The sequence below is a fragment of the Neolamprologus brichardi genome, chromosome 18, assembly GCF_056152115.1.
Source record: "Neolamprologus brichardi isolate AB-2024 chromosome 18, ASM5615211v1, whole genome shotgun sequence".
Taxonomy (NCBI): Eukaryota; Metazoa; Chordata; class Actinopteri; order Cichliformes; family Cichlidae; genus Neolamprologus; species Neolamprologus brichardi.
The window spans coordinates 32,142,760-32,155,906 of NC_142121.1; the positions used below are offsets into that span (position 1 = coordinate 32,142,760).

The 13,147-nt window shown below is 40.0% G+C and overlaps 3 protein-coding genes across 4 annotated transcripts; 1 reads left to right on the forward strand and 2 right to left on the reverse strand.

Annotated features, from left to right (window-relative positions):
* Nucleotides 1-241: 241 nt before the first annotated feature.
* On the reverse strand, nucleotides 242-2,339 carry tmem53 (transmembrane protein 53). The gene is made up of 3 exons (XM_006802743.3): nucleotides 2,067-2,339; nucleotides 1,736-1,839; nucleotides 242-1,589 (listed from the first exon to the last, which is right to left on the reverse strand). Exons 1-3 carry the CDS (start codon nucleotides 2,119-2,121, stop codon nucleotides 888-890), a joined length of 861 nt encoding a protein of 286 aa, XP_006802806.2. The 5' UTR covers nucleotides 2,122-2,339; the 3' UTR covers nucleotides 242-887.
* A 926-nt stretch (nucleotides 2,340-3,265) lies between these two features.
* toe1 (target of EGR1, exonuclease) lies at nucleotides 3,266-7,408 on the reverse strand. Of its 2 annotated transcripts, XM_006802745.3 has the most exons (9): nucleotides 7,292-7,408; nucleotides 7,065-7,212; nucleotides 6,909-6,949; nucleotides 6,710-6,806; nucleotides 6,329-6,487; nucleotides 5,872-5,985; nucleotides 5,378-5,526; nucleotides 4,793-4,955; nucleotides 3,266-4,603 (listed from the first exon to the last, which is right to left on the reverse strand). In XM_006802745.3, the coding sequence occupies exons 2-9, from the start codon at nucleotides 7,176-7,178 to the stop codon at nucleotides 3,848-3,850; spliced, it is 1,593 nt and encodes a 530-aa protein (XP_006802808.2). In that variant the 5' UTR covers nucleotides 7,179-7,212; nucleotides 7,292-7,408; the 3' UTR covers nucleotides 3,266-3,847. The 2 variants fall into 2 exon arrangements, with proteins under 2 accessions (XP_006802808.2, XP_087688458.1); XM_087832332.1 differs by having other exon boundaries at nucleotides 7,065-7,401.
* A 255-nt stretch (nucleotides 7,409-7,663) lies between these two features.
* si:ch73-382f3.1 (uncharacterized) lies at nucleotides 7,664-12,745 on the forward strand. Its single transcript, XM_006802746.3, has 4 exons — nucleotides 7,664-8,073; nucleotides 8,313-8,472; nucleotides 8,912-9,087; nucleotides 9,272-12,745. The coding sequence occupies exons 1-4, from the start codon at nucleotides 7,924-7,926 to the stop codon at nucleotides 9,653-9,655; spliced, it is 870 nt and encodes a 289-aa protein (XP_006802809.1). The 5' UTR covers nucleotides 7,664-7,923; the 3' UTR covers nucleotides 9,656-12,745.
* The last annotated feature ends 402 nt before the right edge of the window (nucleotides 12,746-13,147 follow it).

The window sequence follows — 13,147 nt, forward strand, 5'->3', positions numbered from 1 at the left end:
TTTCATTTCTTTGTGAGCAAAGTAAAATAGTCAGCAGGGGGATCAAATTATTTTCCCCACTGTAGACGTTTCATTGCCGGCTTTTGTTCAGCGGAACATGCTGCACTATGGCCACCATGTTGCTCAAGAGGAATCAGGCTTCATAATGGTTTGTAACATGTAACACAACATCGTTATGTTATGAGACCTATTATTTGGCAAAAATGAACGAGGCATCTTACCAAAAGAAATTTACAACATGTTCTGAGCATTCAGGTTTATTGAAGGCACGTCAGTTAAAAAGAACACATTAGTTGCAGAGGACATATACATTCATTGTTAATCAGCTTTGTCCTTCAATTAAATTCATGTTAAAACTCACATATTAGGGCTGGGTATTTACTTTTTTTTTCTTGCACAGGAAAATAAAAGGAATTTACTCTACGTGGAAACAATTTTCAAAGTTCCATTAATGAAGAAAACATTCAATCATGTTTAAAATCTGCCTTCCTTGAAGCACCCTTGCATTCTCATTCGATATAAAACCATTAGAATATAACCCCGTATATATTAAATGTAATAAATAGGAGATACAGATCAACCAGATTTTTCATTTTCAAAACTGCTTACCACTACCGCTAATCTACAATAAATCACATTTCACATCAATATTAAATATATTTAAATTATCCTAAAGGATAGAGTTCAAATTCTCCAGTGTATAGCTACTGATTGGATTGTATTCATCATCAGGTTCATGTGGTATATAACTACTTCACATACTTCATCAGTACGTGAGTTAGTGTTTGATAAACTGGCAGGATTTCACACCCTACTGTCACACTGACTGACTCAGCAGTCTGGTTTTCTTCCCTTTGTCATCTGCATACGACAGCTTTGCAGAAATTTCAATGACTTTGAATGTGTTGTCTCTTTTTTGTTTCGGTCCCTTCCAAGTCCTTCATGCAGGCAACCAGGAAGTCATGGCACTTGAGAGTATACTCTTCAGGAAAATACCGTAAATGGCCAACATGGGGGCTGGAGACAAAATCAAAACTGTCCACAGGGACACTTTTCTGCTTCAAAGTCTCCAAAAAGCCCTCAATATCTTTGTGCCTAATCACCTGGTCATCCCTGGAGTACAGGAAGAAATGAGGCCAGGCAGGCGGCCTGTCCTGCACGGCATCGTAGTGGTTCTTGTGAATGTACTTGGTCAACGGGTACAGCACGATTCTCAGAAGGAAAACAGTCACAGCAAAGAGAACTAGGAGGATGTACCTTAAAACAGGACTTATTTTTGGACCCAAGGTGGCCGTCAGTGCACGCAGGGCCCCACGGACGTTCCCGCTACCTGGAGCACTGTCCACGATGGCCCCGACAACAGACAGCGAACTGAACTGTTTGTCACTGTGTAGCAGTTCTACAATGTAGCGGTAAAGCATGAAGCCACCATTGCTGAACGTGTGAAAGAAAATAGGACTGTTCTCCACCTCGTAGTCATAGAGGATCTCCAGCAGCTTGAGAGCCGTGTTTCTCAGCTCCTTGTATCCAAACGACTCGGAGATGAAGACAGTCTTCAAAGGAGCCGTGTAGCGGATGGTGACGCAGCCCTGCAAGCATGGAAAACAAAGACAATGAGCATGAATGAGAGAAGTGGATGTATAAAAAACTGGCCAGTCCTGTGCAACATTTATAATGGCACAATCCTCATGAATGGATGAGAGCAGGTGATTTGCTCGTGTCATATAGTTTGAACCTGTTCATTATAGATGGAGCTGTATTTCGAGAGGTGCTTGTCTTTGCATCCAGCCCAGCCCAACAGTATCACAACTGGCTCCTTTGTCCCCTGCCAGTGTCTCTCTGAAAACAAGGCACACGATTAAAACACACACAAAACAAAGAAATAAAGAAAATAGATGAGGCAACCAGTTACAGAAAGCTAGGCTAAATTAGCTCCAACTGTCCAAACAGTTGGAGCTAATTTGGGGGGAAAAAACACATTTTTAACGCGGCTTTGTAATTCACAGCTAGCGTGTAGGCTAAGCTAACAGAGGCATGAGCATACAGTACAATGAAATGTTGCTCACCCGACGTCCCTGCATCTGGAAACACGATGTTGTAGTCTATTTCATCGGCTGCCATTTCTGATTGCTAGAGTATCAGCTGCGGTTCTCTGACGTTAACGTTATCTCGCTCATTTGGCCGTTACAGAAAAATAACTGTAACTGTGCCACAGAGCGCTGAGGTGACGCCTGTGTGAACCAAAGGAGACACGCACACTAAAGGTCCGCGGACTGTCACCAGCTTCTCCACTACACACACTCCTTCCTCCCGACCAGTGTTTCTTCTTCGTTGCTTTTTTCAGCAGCGTCAAGATGACCTTACTGCCCGTTACCGCCCTCTTCTGCATTCCAGGCGCAATTGCGTCTACAATTTTGCACCTGCTCGTTCAGCTCGTCTTTCATGTCATTTCTCAGTGTGTGTGTCCCATAAACGAAAAACTACTTGAAAAAGAAAGAAAAAAGTAACAAATGTGCATAAAATACTGGGGGGTTTTTTCAGATAACTTGTCATTGTAATAGGTTTTTAAATCCCCTTATAATTTCTGAGGAAAAAAAATCTAAGAAGTAACACAATCATTTGAAATATTAATTTTTAATTAAGCTAAGCTCAGTTCCTAACTTCTGATTGTTCAATATTTCATTATCATTCATTCATTTATCAAACTTAACTCTCTATGTGTGTTTAACTGAATGGCAAAGTCCACATGTTATCATTAAGTAGAACCTAAATGCATAATTTATCAGTTCACTTATCACATTTCAAATTGTTCATAGATAATCACCCACAGGATGTTATAACTTAAATTATTTAAAGTAGTAAAAATCTGATTAGATGATTTGGGGCCTGTCTTATTGTAGCTCAGCTAATAGCACTTAAGAAACCCAATAGATTTTCTTCTTCTGACAACTCCTTTAGGATTGCTACAGTACGTTTGCTTCCGTATCACCCTATCCTTCTCATACCAACCTTCTGCATGTCCTCCTTCCCTGTATGCATAGATCCTCTCTGTGAGCTTCCAATGTTCGTTCTGCCTGGCAGCTCCATATTCAAAATCCTTTGTTCACTGTATCCACTATTCCTCCCCTGTACCTCCAAACTTCCCTTTTAATTATAAATCACACATTGTTTTTATCTTAATTACTGACGACTGCCAACTCACATTTTAAGAGCAGAAAAACACATTTAATCTTTTAATCAACTGTGAGCATAATATGGGATATTTTTTCAAACGCGAAGCTGCATTGATTTTAAGAAACTGGGTGCTCATTCACCATTGTTGTTATAATTCCTCGATACTCAAGGGATCTTAAATGTAATATTTGACAAATGGATTAATGATTGCATTAGAAGGTGGTGCTCTATGAGAGTTAGGTCAGTGGTATCAATTCCTCCATCTTCCAGGAACATTTCCCCATTAGGATAAAATGATGATTACACCAGAACTGTCCTCTCATTCAGTCAGGAGTCAACCTGCCGTTCACTCACAGCTTAGCGCTGCTGTGTTTAGGGCTAACTGCTAACTCCTAAATGCTGACAATGACTTAGCATGCCAACACTGAAATAACACAAATTAAGCTGAGGCTGAAGGAAAAACTAATATATTGACACTGGTATTTATTGGATTGATTTGATCTAAACAAAGGTTTTGACAAAGTATGAAGACCACCTGATTTGGGTGAACCATGGCATTTACAGAAGGTCAATTACAAACAAATATATTTCAAACAATAAACATCCCCAATGGTCACTGGATTCAAGTCCAAGTCTGTGAGATTTATTCCTTACGAACTAAGAGAAACAAAATTTAACACCTTCTGCCCCACACCATCTCCATCTTCTGCATGTGGGCCTTGGACGACTTGGAGAAGGTACTCTTTACCACATTGAGAGGCGCTACCTTGCCGCTCAGATAGACCTTGTTAAGACAGGTAGGAAGCCACGACTGCTCCTCCTCCTCCTGCTCCTTGTCTGCTTCTCCAGCTTCTTCCTTCCTGATGACGGTACAGGAGTAGGCGAAGATGTATCCTGTCATAAAGGCGTCAAATCCTGCCCGATGTGTCCCTGCGTCAGCATTCTTCTTCTGGGTTTCAATCCCAGCTGAGCGGTCATTCGTCTTTTCTCTCCCTGCTCCTGTCCCACTCCCTTCGCCACTTTTTCCATCATTTGTGTTGTTTTTTGTGTTCCGGCTGTCATCAATTGAGGCTGTTGTTATGTTCTCATCACACACACTGTTCCCCTTGCTGTCAGTCTCCAAGCTCTTTCCTTCACTCTGTGGGGTGTTTCCATCACTGTCCATTGCTGGCAAACCATCTGGGCACATCTCAGCAACTGTCCCTCGCTGGTCTCCTGGAGGATCTTCTGGATCCACTTCCATGTTGGGGATTTTATTTTCCGGAGCACCATCAAAGATGGAGGAGCCCTCTCCTTCACTTCTCTTCTTCTCTCTCTGTCTCTTCCTTTTCTTCCTCTTGTCCTCCTTATTTTTCTCGTCCTGGAGGATGATGCGGTCTGTGTCATGGGATAACGGACATTTGGTGCCATTCGGACACCAACCAAATGCCTGGCAGACAAACAAACAAACACAAAGTTAGGTAAATTAGTAAAAACACACACAATTTCATGATATCTATTTGGCTCCTGCATTATAACAGACATACAAAAAAAAACAAAAAACACACACACACAAGAGAGAAAAGTACACTTTAGTTTTCCACAACTGTACAACTGAAGATCCAAGGTTGAAACTTACAGAGAAGCGCTGACAGATGTCAGTCTGTTCCTCAACAGAAGTGACAGCTGGACACTCCCTGTAGTCCACATAGGTGGACATGTGACCAGCATACTGACAGAACTCTATGTGAACATGAGGTCCATTTGTTCCGGAGTCCACACTGCGACCATTATCCAGCTTACTGGGAAGAAGAGAACATGATATGAAAGAAGAGGGACAGGTAGCTGATTTTGTTTGCTTTAAAGGACAAACAGGGTTAATGTTTCAAAGACAACGTACGCTGACATAATTATGGACACCAGACTTTTCTGCTCTGCTCCAAATCTTAGCACCTTCATCATCCACTTAGCCAACAGGTTAAAAAAAAAAAAAAAGAGTTATCAATTATTTTAAGAGGTGTTAAAGGGCTTTGTTCTTTGGTTTTACATACTGGTAACTGCTGCATTACATCACAGAGGACACACGTGGAACAGTCCTGTTTACCTTTTAGAGAACTTAATTAGCGTCAAGTTGTGCAAATTATATCAGTGGCAAATTAACGTCCACTATAAAATTCAATAAAAAAAACACAAAAAATAAATAAATAAATAAAACTTTACTCACCATTTCTTGTAGGCATACTCAAGATAGGAGGCAGAGAGTCGAAGCTCAAATTCTGTGACATATTTGGTGTCGTATATCCCAGCGGGAAACATCTCTGACAGGTCAGCAGTGAAGGTGGCCAGGCGCTCGGGCAGGTGAGCATAGAAACTCTAACAGAAAAAAAACACAAACATTCGTCAATCTTCTCAAACATCTCTTTGACCAGGAAGTCATTAGAAATGTTGAATCAGTTTTGTAAAACATATCCAGGCCCAAGACAGGCAGCATTAACCTCGGAGTTTTTCCTTTTATTGTAAATGCACACTACACAGACGTGCTCTGGCTGTGAACCCAGGACCATCTTGATGTGAAACAACAGTGCTAAACATCAGTCTTATAGAGTAAATATAAGAGTTCTATTATTATAAATACTTTAGAAATGTTAAAGGTATTTAGAAAATGTCATAAACAGATTTCACATCTTAGGAAAGTGAAAACAAGACAACAACTTGCACCTGGTACAGAAAAGCCATGTCAATGAGACCATTGTGTAGCACCAGGGGTTTCCGAGCACGCAGCAGCTCAGTGAACAGTGCTCGGATGTGAACGCCACGGTCATCTGCACCTCCCTTACGAAGAACAAAGAACAGAGAGGAAAATGAACTGACATCAGAGGCAAACCTACTGCTACTCCCTGGCGTGATAAGTTAGACACCTTTTATTTTTATTTTTATTTTTTTAAGAAAAAGGTCAGCATATGTAATATTATTTGAAAAAGTAAGTACACCTTTTGACTGAGCAAGTTCTACATCCTTGTAGAGCTTTTGCATAAGTGCGTGTTAGTCACTGTACATGTGATGAGCTGGACAGAACATAGTTGTGGTAAATAACAGAGAAAAGCAGCAGAGTGAACACAGCGGGTACAGAACACTCAGAATGGACGACACAACTCAAAGCAGCAGGAAACGTTACCTTATTGTTGCCCTTGCAGTACGGGATTCCGTGGCCGTACTGCTTGTTGAAGTCAAATCCGTGCTGCACCAGGAAATGCACTGACTGGGGCTCTATGATGTACTCCTCTGAACATAGAAGGGTGAGGTTATACACCTGCACCAGGTACGAGTCTGCAGGCTGGGGGAAGAGAAGGAAGGATGAATCACCTGTGGCATTTGTGAAATCTGCAGTGGCAGTTTCTGTAATTTGATACAGATCTAACAGCGTTATTTAAATGTGTATAACAGTCTAACTGGCACTGCTGTACAAACATGTTACACTTATGAGTACGGTGTAATAACTGGTTTAATGTGTAGTACATGACAACATTTAAGCCACTCTAAAAGGATCATTTTGCACCTTTTGATCATGTTTCTTGTAGCAGGCGATTCCCAACGAGAGGATGGAGCGGGACCGAGCTGCATGACATATAGCTTTGTATCTGTCCTCAATGGATCTGAAATATTACAAGAGTCAGAGAAAAATACAAGCATCTACTTCCCAAGGCTTCTTGCACAACCTACTAATACTATCTCAGCTCAGAAAGACATTTACTCACTCAGCCAGCAAGGACTTCCTGTTCCCAAGACCGCTCAGCTCCTAAAAAAAAAACAGGAATGTGAATTTTCTGCAAACTCCCACATTACCATCTGTGCAAGTAGCGAGAAACCTGGAAGAAACCAAATTCTTTCAACACGTAAGAACTTGTAATTACCGTGTCCAGTGCAACGAAGGACGCCGTTTTAATAGCCACGACCATAGCAGGCCAAAGCTCTTTAAAGTTTTCATTCTGGACATCAATGACAGGAACTACCAGTGAAGATGCCATGCTTGTCTTAAACTGCAAAGTTGCTGACGACTACCTGAAATATGAGCTAGTTTATCTCAGGAAGAGTTTTAATTAACAGCTGCTGGATTTCCGAGACATTACTCGTTGCTTACTTGTTACAGTGTCTTCAAAATCGCAGTGTTTACTTTAACTACTGTTGTTTTTGGGAGTATTTAATTGTATCAACCGCTAACAACTTCCAAAAACATTTCAACGTGCTTCTTTGGGTCCTGTGACAAAATATCTCACAGCAGTTCGACTGTTTCCTGACTCCAAATAAAGAGCACTTGCCACTAAATACTTGCAAAAAAAAAAATTAAAATTAGTTAGCGTAAAACGTTATCAAGCGTGTGTGCTTTATGTTTTCATTTGACCGCTTCTTTTTCGCTTTTTGCGCTTACGTGGTATTTTCAATCAGGCATTCCTGACAGACGCATACAAACAGTGCGTCACTATACTTGACCACCGTGGGGAAGTACGCCATTTTGGCTCAAACAAAGTCAGCTATATTTTATCCCCGTTAAGATGATATAAGTTGTTTTTGTGTTGTTTTTTTTCTGTTAAAAATCTACAGGGCATGACTTTGCTTTCCACAAGTTAACGTTTGATGCAAATGTAACATTTTCTCGTTTTTAGAGCGTGCACGCAGTTAGTAATGATTAAAAGTCACAGCTGAGCTGTACTGTAAGCCAAGCTAACTTAACATTTAGCTTTGCTGTTGCTGTTTGTTGTGACTGTGTGTGCAATGGGTGGCTGCTCCGCTCCAAACTGCTCCAATTCAACCAGCATAGGCAAGCAGCTGTTTCGGTTCCCCAAAGACCCTGTGCGGAAGAAGAAATGGGTGGTGAACTGTCGACGGGACTTTGAACCAACTCCTCACTCCAGACTCTGTCAAGTAAGTTTACAACATAGTAGTAGAAAAAAAGTAGACCCAAATCTAAACAGACTAGAATCATGGATTAATTGAATAAATAGAATTAGGATTTATATATTTATTCACGGATCTTCTGAGTTCAGCTAATTGTCAATCTTTAACCTTTTGTCATAATATCTATAATTCATGTTATTGTCTTTTGGTTTTTCATTATCTTGATTCAGTGTATGTCTTCTTTGCACTTGCTTCATTTCTTTAAGGACCATTTTGAGCAGAGCCAGTTTGAGGAAATAGCCAGGTCTCCAGCTGGGGGGAAGAAGCTGAAACCTAATGCTATCCCCACTCTGTTCAATGTTGGAGAACCTCCCTACCCTGCATTCACGGTTCCCTACATCCTGCACCCTTTGAAACCTGAGCCAGGTACTGGAAATTTAAGGTGTAAAGTTGCTCCGGATCCTTTTTCTCTGATTAGAATTTAATTCAGTGGATGGATTTTTGGTGAACTACAAAATGCTTGCTGTGTGTGAAAGGTCACGACACTTACTGTATAGTTGTCTGTTATCTCTTACTTTTCACATCGTGAACTCCTGTAGAAAGCATTTCTATTGGAAAATACAGTAAAAACAGCCCAGCAACACGTTGCACATAAGCAGTGTTGTCTGGTTGCTCGTAAATGTAGATGAGCATTTTGCAGAAAAAATAGAAATGTTTGTCTCAACAGAAAAACCCAGACGTTCTATGTACAGTTATTGCTCCATGTCTGCAGAAATATTTAAGAAGATATCTTCATGTTTGGATGTTTTTCTACTCTAGTTCTCAGAAATGTAATTGCACTTTTTTCCCTTGTGTTTTGGTGTAGTGGAGAAGGAGCTGAATTTCGGGGATCATGGCTATGCCAGACGCACCCCTTTGCCTGGCTTAGAGGAAGAAGATGCGGACAGAACATCTGAAGATCAGCAGCCCTGCACACATTGCCAGCTGCTTAGGAAACAGCTGGAGCAGGAGATGCAACACACTGCAAGGCTACAGAAAGAGGTAGGACAGCTGATGACTTCCCCTGCAAATCAAAGCCTGGTCTGTTGGGCTTCTTTTTTTTTTTTTGGAGAGCATTGTAAGGTTTTATTGCATTATGCAGATTATTATGAAAGTTGTTACAAAATAATGAGTGTTATGTGCAATAAAATGGCCCAAACTAACCATACACTCCTGTTTCTGTCAGGCTGAAGAGATGAAGAAGCGTCTTTATCGACTTGACCGGCTTGAAAAGGGTCTCCAGAATTTTCTGTATGAGGACCAGATCCGAGCCCTGTCACTCACCAAACGCTCCCGACGTGCTGTCTGGTCTCCAGAGACAATCCTGAAAGCCCGGAATATCCGCTGTGCGGTTGGCACCAAGGGGTACGAGTACCTGAGAGAGATTGGTTACCCGTTACCCTCCTATAGGACTCTGTGTAACCGTTTGGAGACTAAGATCATGGTGACGACTGATATGAGCTGCGAGGAGCTGGCAGAGCTAGGCCTGGGGCTCATGGCCACGTGCGACAGTCCCCCTGAAGTTGGAGATAATGATGAGGAAGAACTGATAGGTGTTTTGTCTTCTTAGCAGTTTGTTTGAATTGCTAAAGACTAAAGACAGGATTTGCTGAATTGCTGTGAGGGACATTGTGCTTTGTTTCTCCTCCTTGAATGACTTGACGTGAATTTGCTTTTGTTATGTCAACTGGTTGCACTTGCTAATGCTTATATGCGTGTGATCAGCTGATAAGAGATGCTCAGGCTAGCCTACAGTTTTACTTGTAGTGTTTTCTTCCCACCCTGCTGTTATCCCATCTAGAATCAGATACTGATGATTTTTTTTCAGGTCCCTGATGCCAAAGAGGTATTGATAAAAATATAAGCTTTGGTGTTGGTGCGTGGCATTAAGAGAATCTATTTGAAACAGCTTAAATCTCAGCTTCCCTTAGCTTGACTAAAATGCAGAATAGGTGCTCGGCAAAATCCAACTACCATCATGATAGGGGAAACAGTGAAGCTTATTACAAGTGAAACAAGACTTTCCACCAGAAAACTGCATTTCCTGCTTTGGAGCTAGATGTTTAAAATCAAATGAGCCCTTAACAATGATAAGCATACACATTGAGACGTGTGGCTATGAGTATAGTGTGCATTAAAATCTGATATGTCATGAGTTGTTAAACGATTCTCGATATAAAAGCAACTGAGAGCAACGAGCACCAAAAGCAAAGGACAGTGCTACGCCAGAACAGCAGGAAACAGGGATGGACTCGCCACCTCTGAAAATGCTGACCCACTGTGAGCTTGAACATGTGCAGAGCATGTGTACCATGTAGCTTGTTACTGATTGTAGTTGAGAATTGTTTAGAGGAGTCATTTGCACAAACCCTGACAAGTTTGATGCTTGTGTTTTTAAAGTTAAGTGTCTCACGTCTGAGCTTGGCTGATATTTCCTGGCTCTGTTTACATGTATAATAAAATTAGCATTTGGAATATTTAACTTTATTTAAGTTTCATATAGACACATCTCATTACAGAGTGTTCCCTCGACATTGTGATTTTTTTTTTTTTCTTATTTATTTTCAATCTTTTTGTTTTGGTTTGTTTTTTGTCTTTTTTGGGTGGGATGTAAAGCACATGATTTATGTCTTTAACCATAACATGGGTTTAGTATCAAACTATATTGTTCAATCATACCTCTCCAGTTTAAGCATTAATAAAACTGAATTTCTGTACCTTATTTTGGTCACATGTACACAACTGAGACCTCGCTGTTTTTCAAGGTTCCAAAAACGATGTATGGAAAAGGAAATAAGAGTAAATCCTGCACTGGTGAATAACCTAATTTTGCACTACAGTGTAAATTTCACTCTGAGAATTTCCCCTTTGCTCTGTTTTGAAGTGTTCAAATTTTCTGGATAGTTTAAGTCAACCTCAAAATTTATACAGAAGCTTGAATATATACATACTTCAACTAATATTTTATTAAATGTCCCTTAGCAAGTTGTACCTCAACCAGACACCTTTGGTAGCTGTTTCCATTGGTACGGACATGACTTTTAAGCACAATCCACAAATTGTCGATACTGTTGAGTGTCTTGGGAAGGCTATTCTGGCAGCTTAATGTTGGCCTGCTTTGTGTGTTTGAGATCATGTCATGTTGGAACAACCAATTATGTCCATGTTTCAACCGTCTAGCTGTTAATTTGTGATGTTGAGACTCTGATACATTTGGGTCCATTTGGAGGCAGTCCTTTCTCATTATTCGGTCCACTTTGTGCAAAGTACCAGTACCACTGGCAGTAAAACAAACCTAGAGATGATGCTACCATCACCATGCTTCACCACTGGTACAATGTTCTTAAGTTGAAAGTCTCTCCTTTATTCCTCCAAACATACCTCTTGTCACTGAGGCCAACAGGCTCAGCCTTTGTCTTGTCTTACCATAAAACCTTTCTGCAGAAAGCATCCATTTCTCATTCATGAGTGAGGCTCAAGTTGTTGATTTTGAAGCAGAGGCTTCTTTTTTGGTTGGCATCCACTCCCATGGCAATGTAAAAATCTCTCCTCTGTGGACAGTGACCCCAGTGTTCCAGCAGTTCCCAGTTCATAGCAAATGCGAACATTAGTGGTTCTTAACCAGTTTCCTCTCATTTGAGGGGGACAGTTTAGATCTACTATCAGACCTTAACAAAGCAGTCGAACAACTTGTCCTTTTGATAGTTATTTGCGAGGTTATTATAGTTCACTTAAACTAGATGTGGAAACACACTTAACAATTTTATTAACTGAAACACAAATATAAACTTGCAAAAAATATTAAAGTAACATGATTTTGTGAATTTGGAAAACTAGCTAAAATATAAATTAAAAAAACAGGAAAATACTTAGTTTTGGTACGTTACTTTGGTAAAACTCAACTATTGAGGTATTGGATGGAGGTCTGTGTTTTTTTTGTGATACTCATTTTCCTAAATCTTGCCTCTGATATATACCCTTTATACAATAATAACAAAAAAGACTACAAAAACTAATAAAAACTCAATTAAATTAAAAGCAAAAAGTTAAAATAAAAATAAAACCTAATTTATAAAATACATAACTATAATACCTGAGTTCCTGAGACCTTCACATTGGGAGTACTGGCCAATACAGTAAACATTACCTTTTTACACCGGCAAAGAGAAACTCCCAATTGTGCTCAATTATGATCCCCAACAAGAAGTCGAAAGACATTGTAGAACCTTGAGCAATACTTATTAAAAGATTTAAATGACTGCATGTATCTATTTGAGCCTGTATGTATAATTTTGATCCTGTGTGGATCAGAGAAAATCCAATAAATTTAAACTTGTGCACCGGAATCTTGTTTTCTAAAAGTCCTTAAAGTAATGCTGTAACTGTAAGATCATCCGTATAACAGTTCAAAGAAGTCGTTAAAAGCCCTAAATGACTATGACATTCATGCTCATGAGTGGATGGAAACTTCTGACTGCAACTATACACGTTCTCCATGTCAGGCAGCTCACAGTAACAGCTAACATTGGATGCTAGAATAAAAATGAAAGCATATTAATTTACTAGTGATAAAACTTAAACCCAAGTCTCATTAAATCCCACTGTTGTAACTTAATCTCAGGTCATGTGTGTTACTTTTCCCCACATAAAACAAACAGCTGCCCAGGTTGGACTTTGAGCAAATCGGTAACATAAAAGCCAATATATTTATTTACATTGCAACTGGCTTGTTAACATTCAATGGCAAGAAAACTTTAAGTCAGTGTAAACAGATGATCTTGTTTTTTTTCTACATTTTTGAAGATTAACCATCAACTTTGCAAAGTTCACACAAAGCATGGTCTTCGTGCGCATCCCTATTTATTGATCAAACAACTCTTTTTAGTACATTTTTTCAAGTTGAGTATTTCATGTTGGTTATCACTGATTTTTTACCTTTGAACTCTTTCTTAAATGGTGCCCTGTGTTTGTTTGTCATGGAGACATTCACCTTTGCACACTCTAAAGCTTGGCTTGCATAGGGAGGTAACTATGATTGAGCAGCTGAAAAACTGCATGTTTA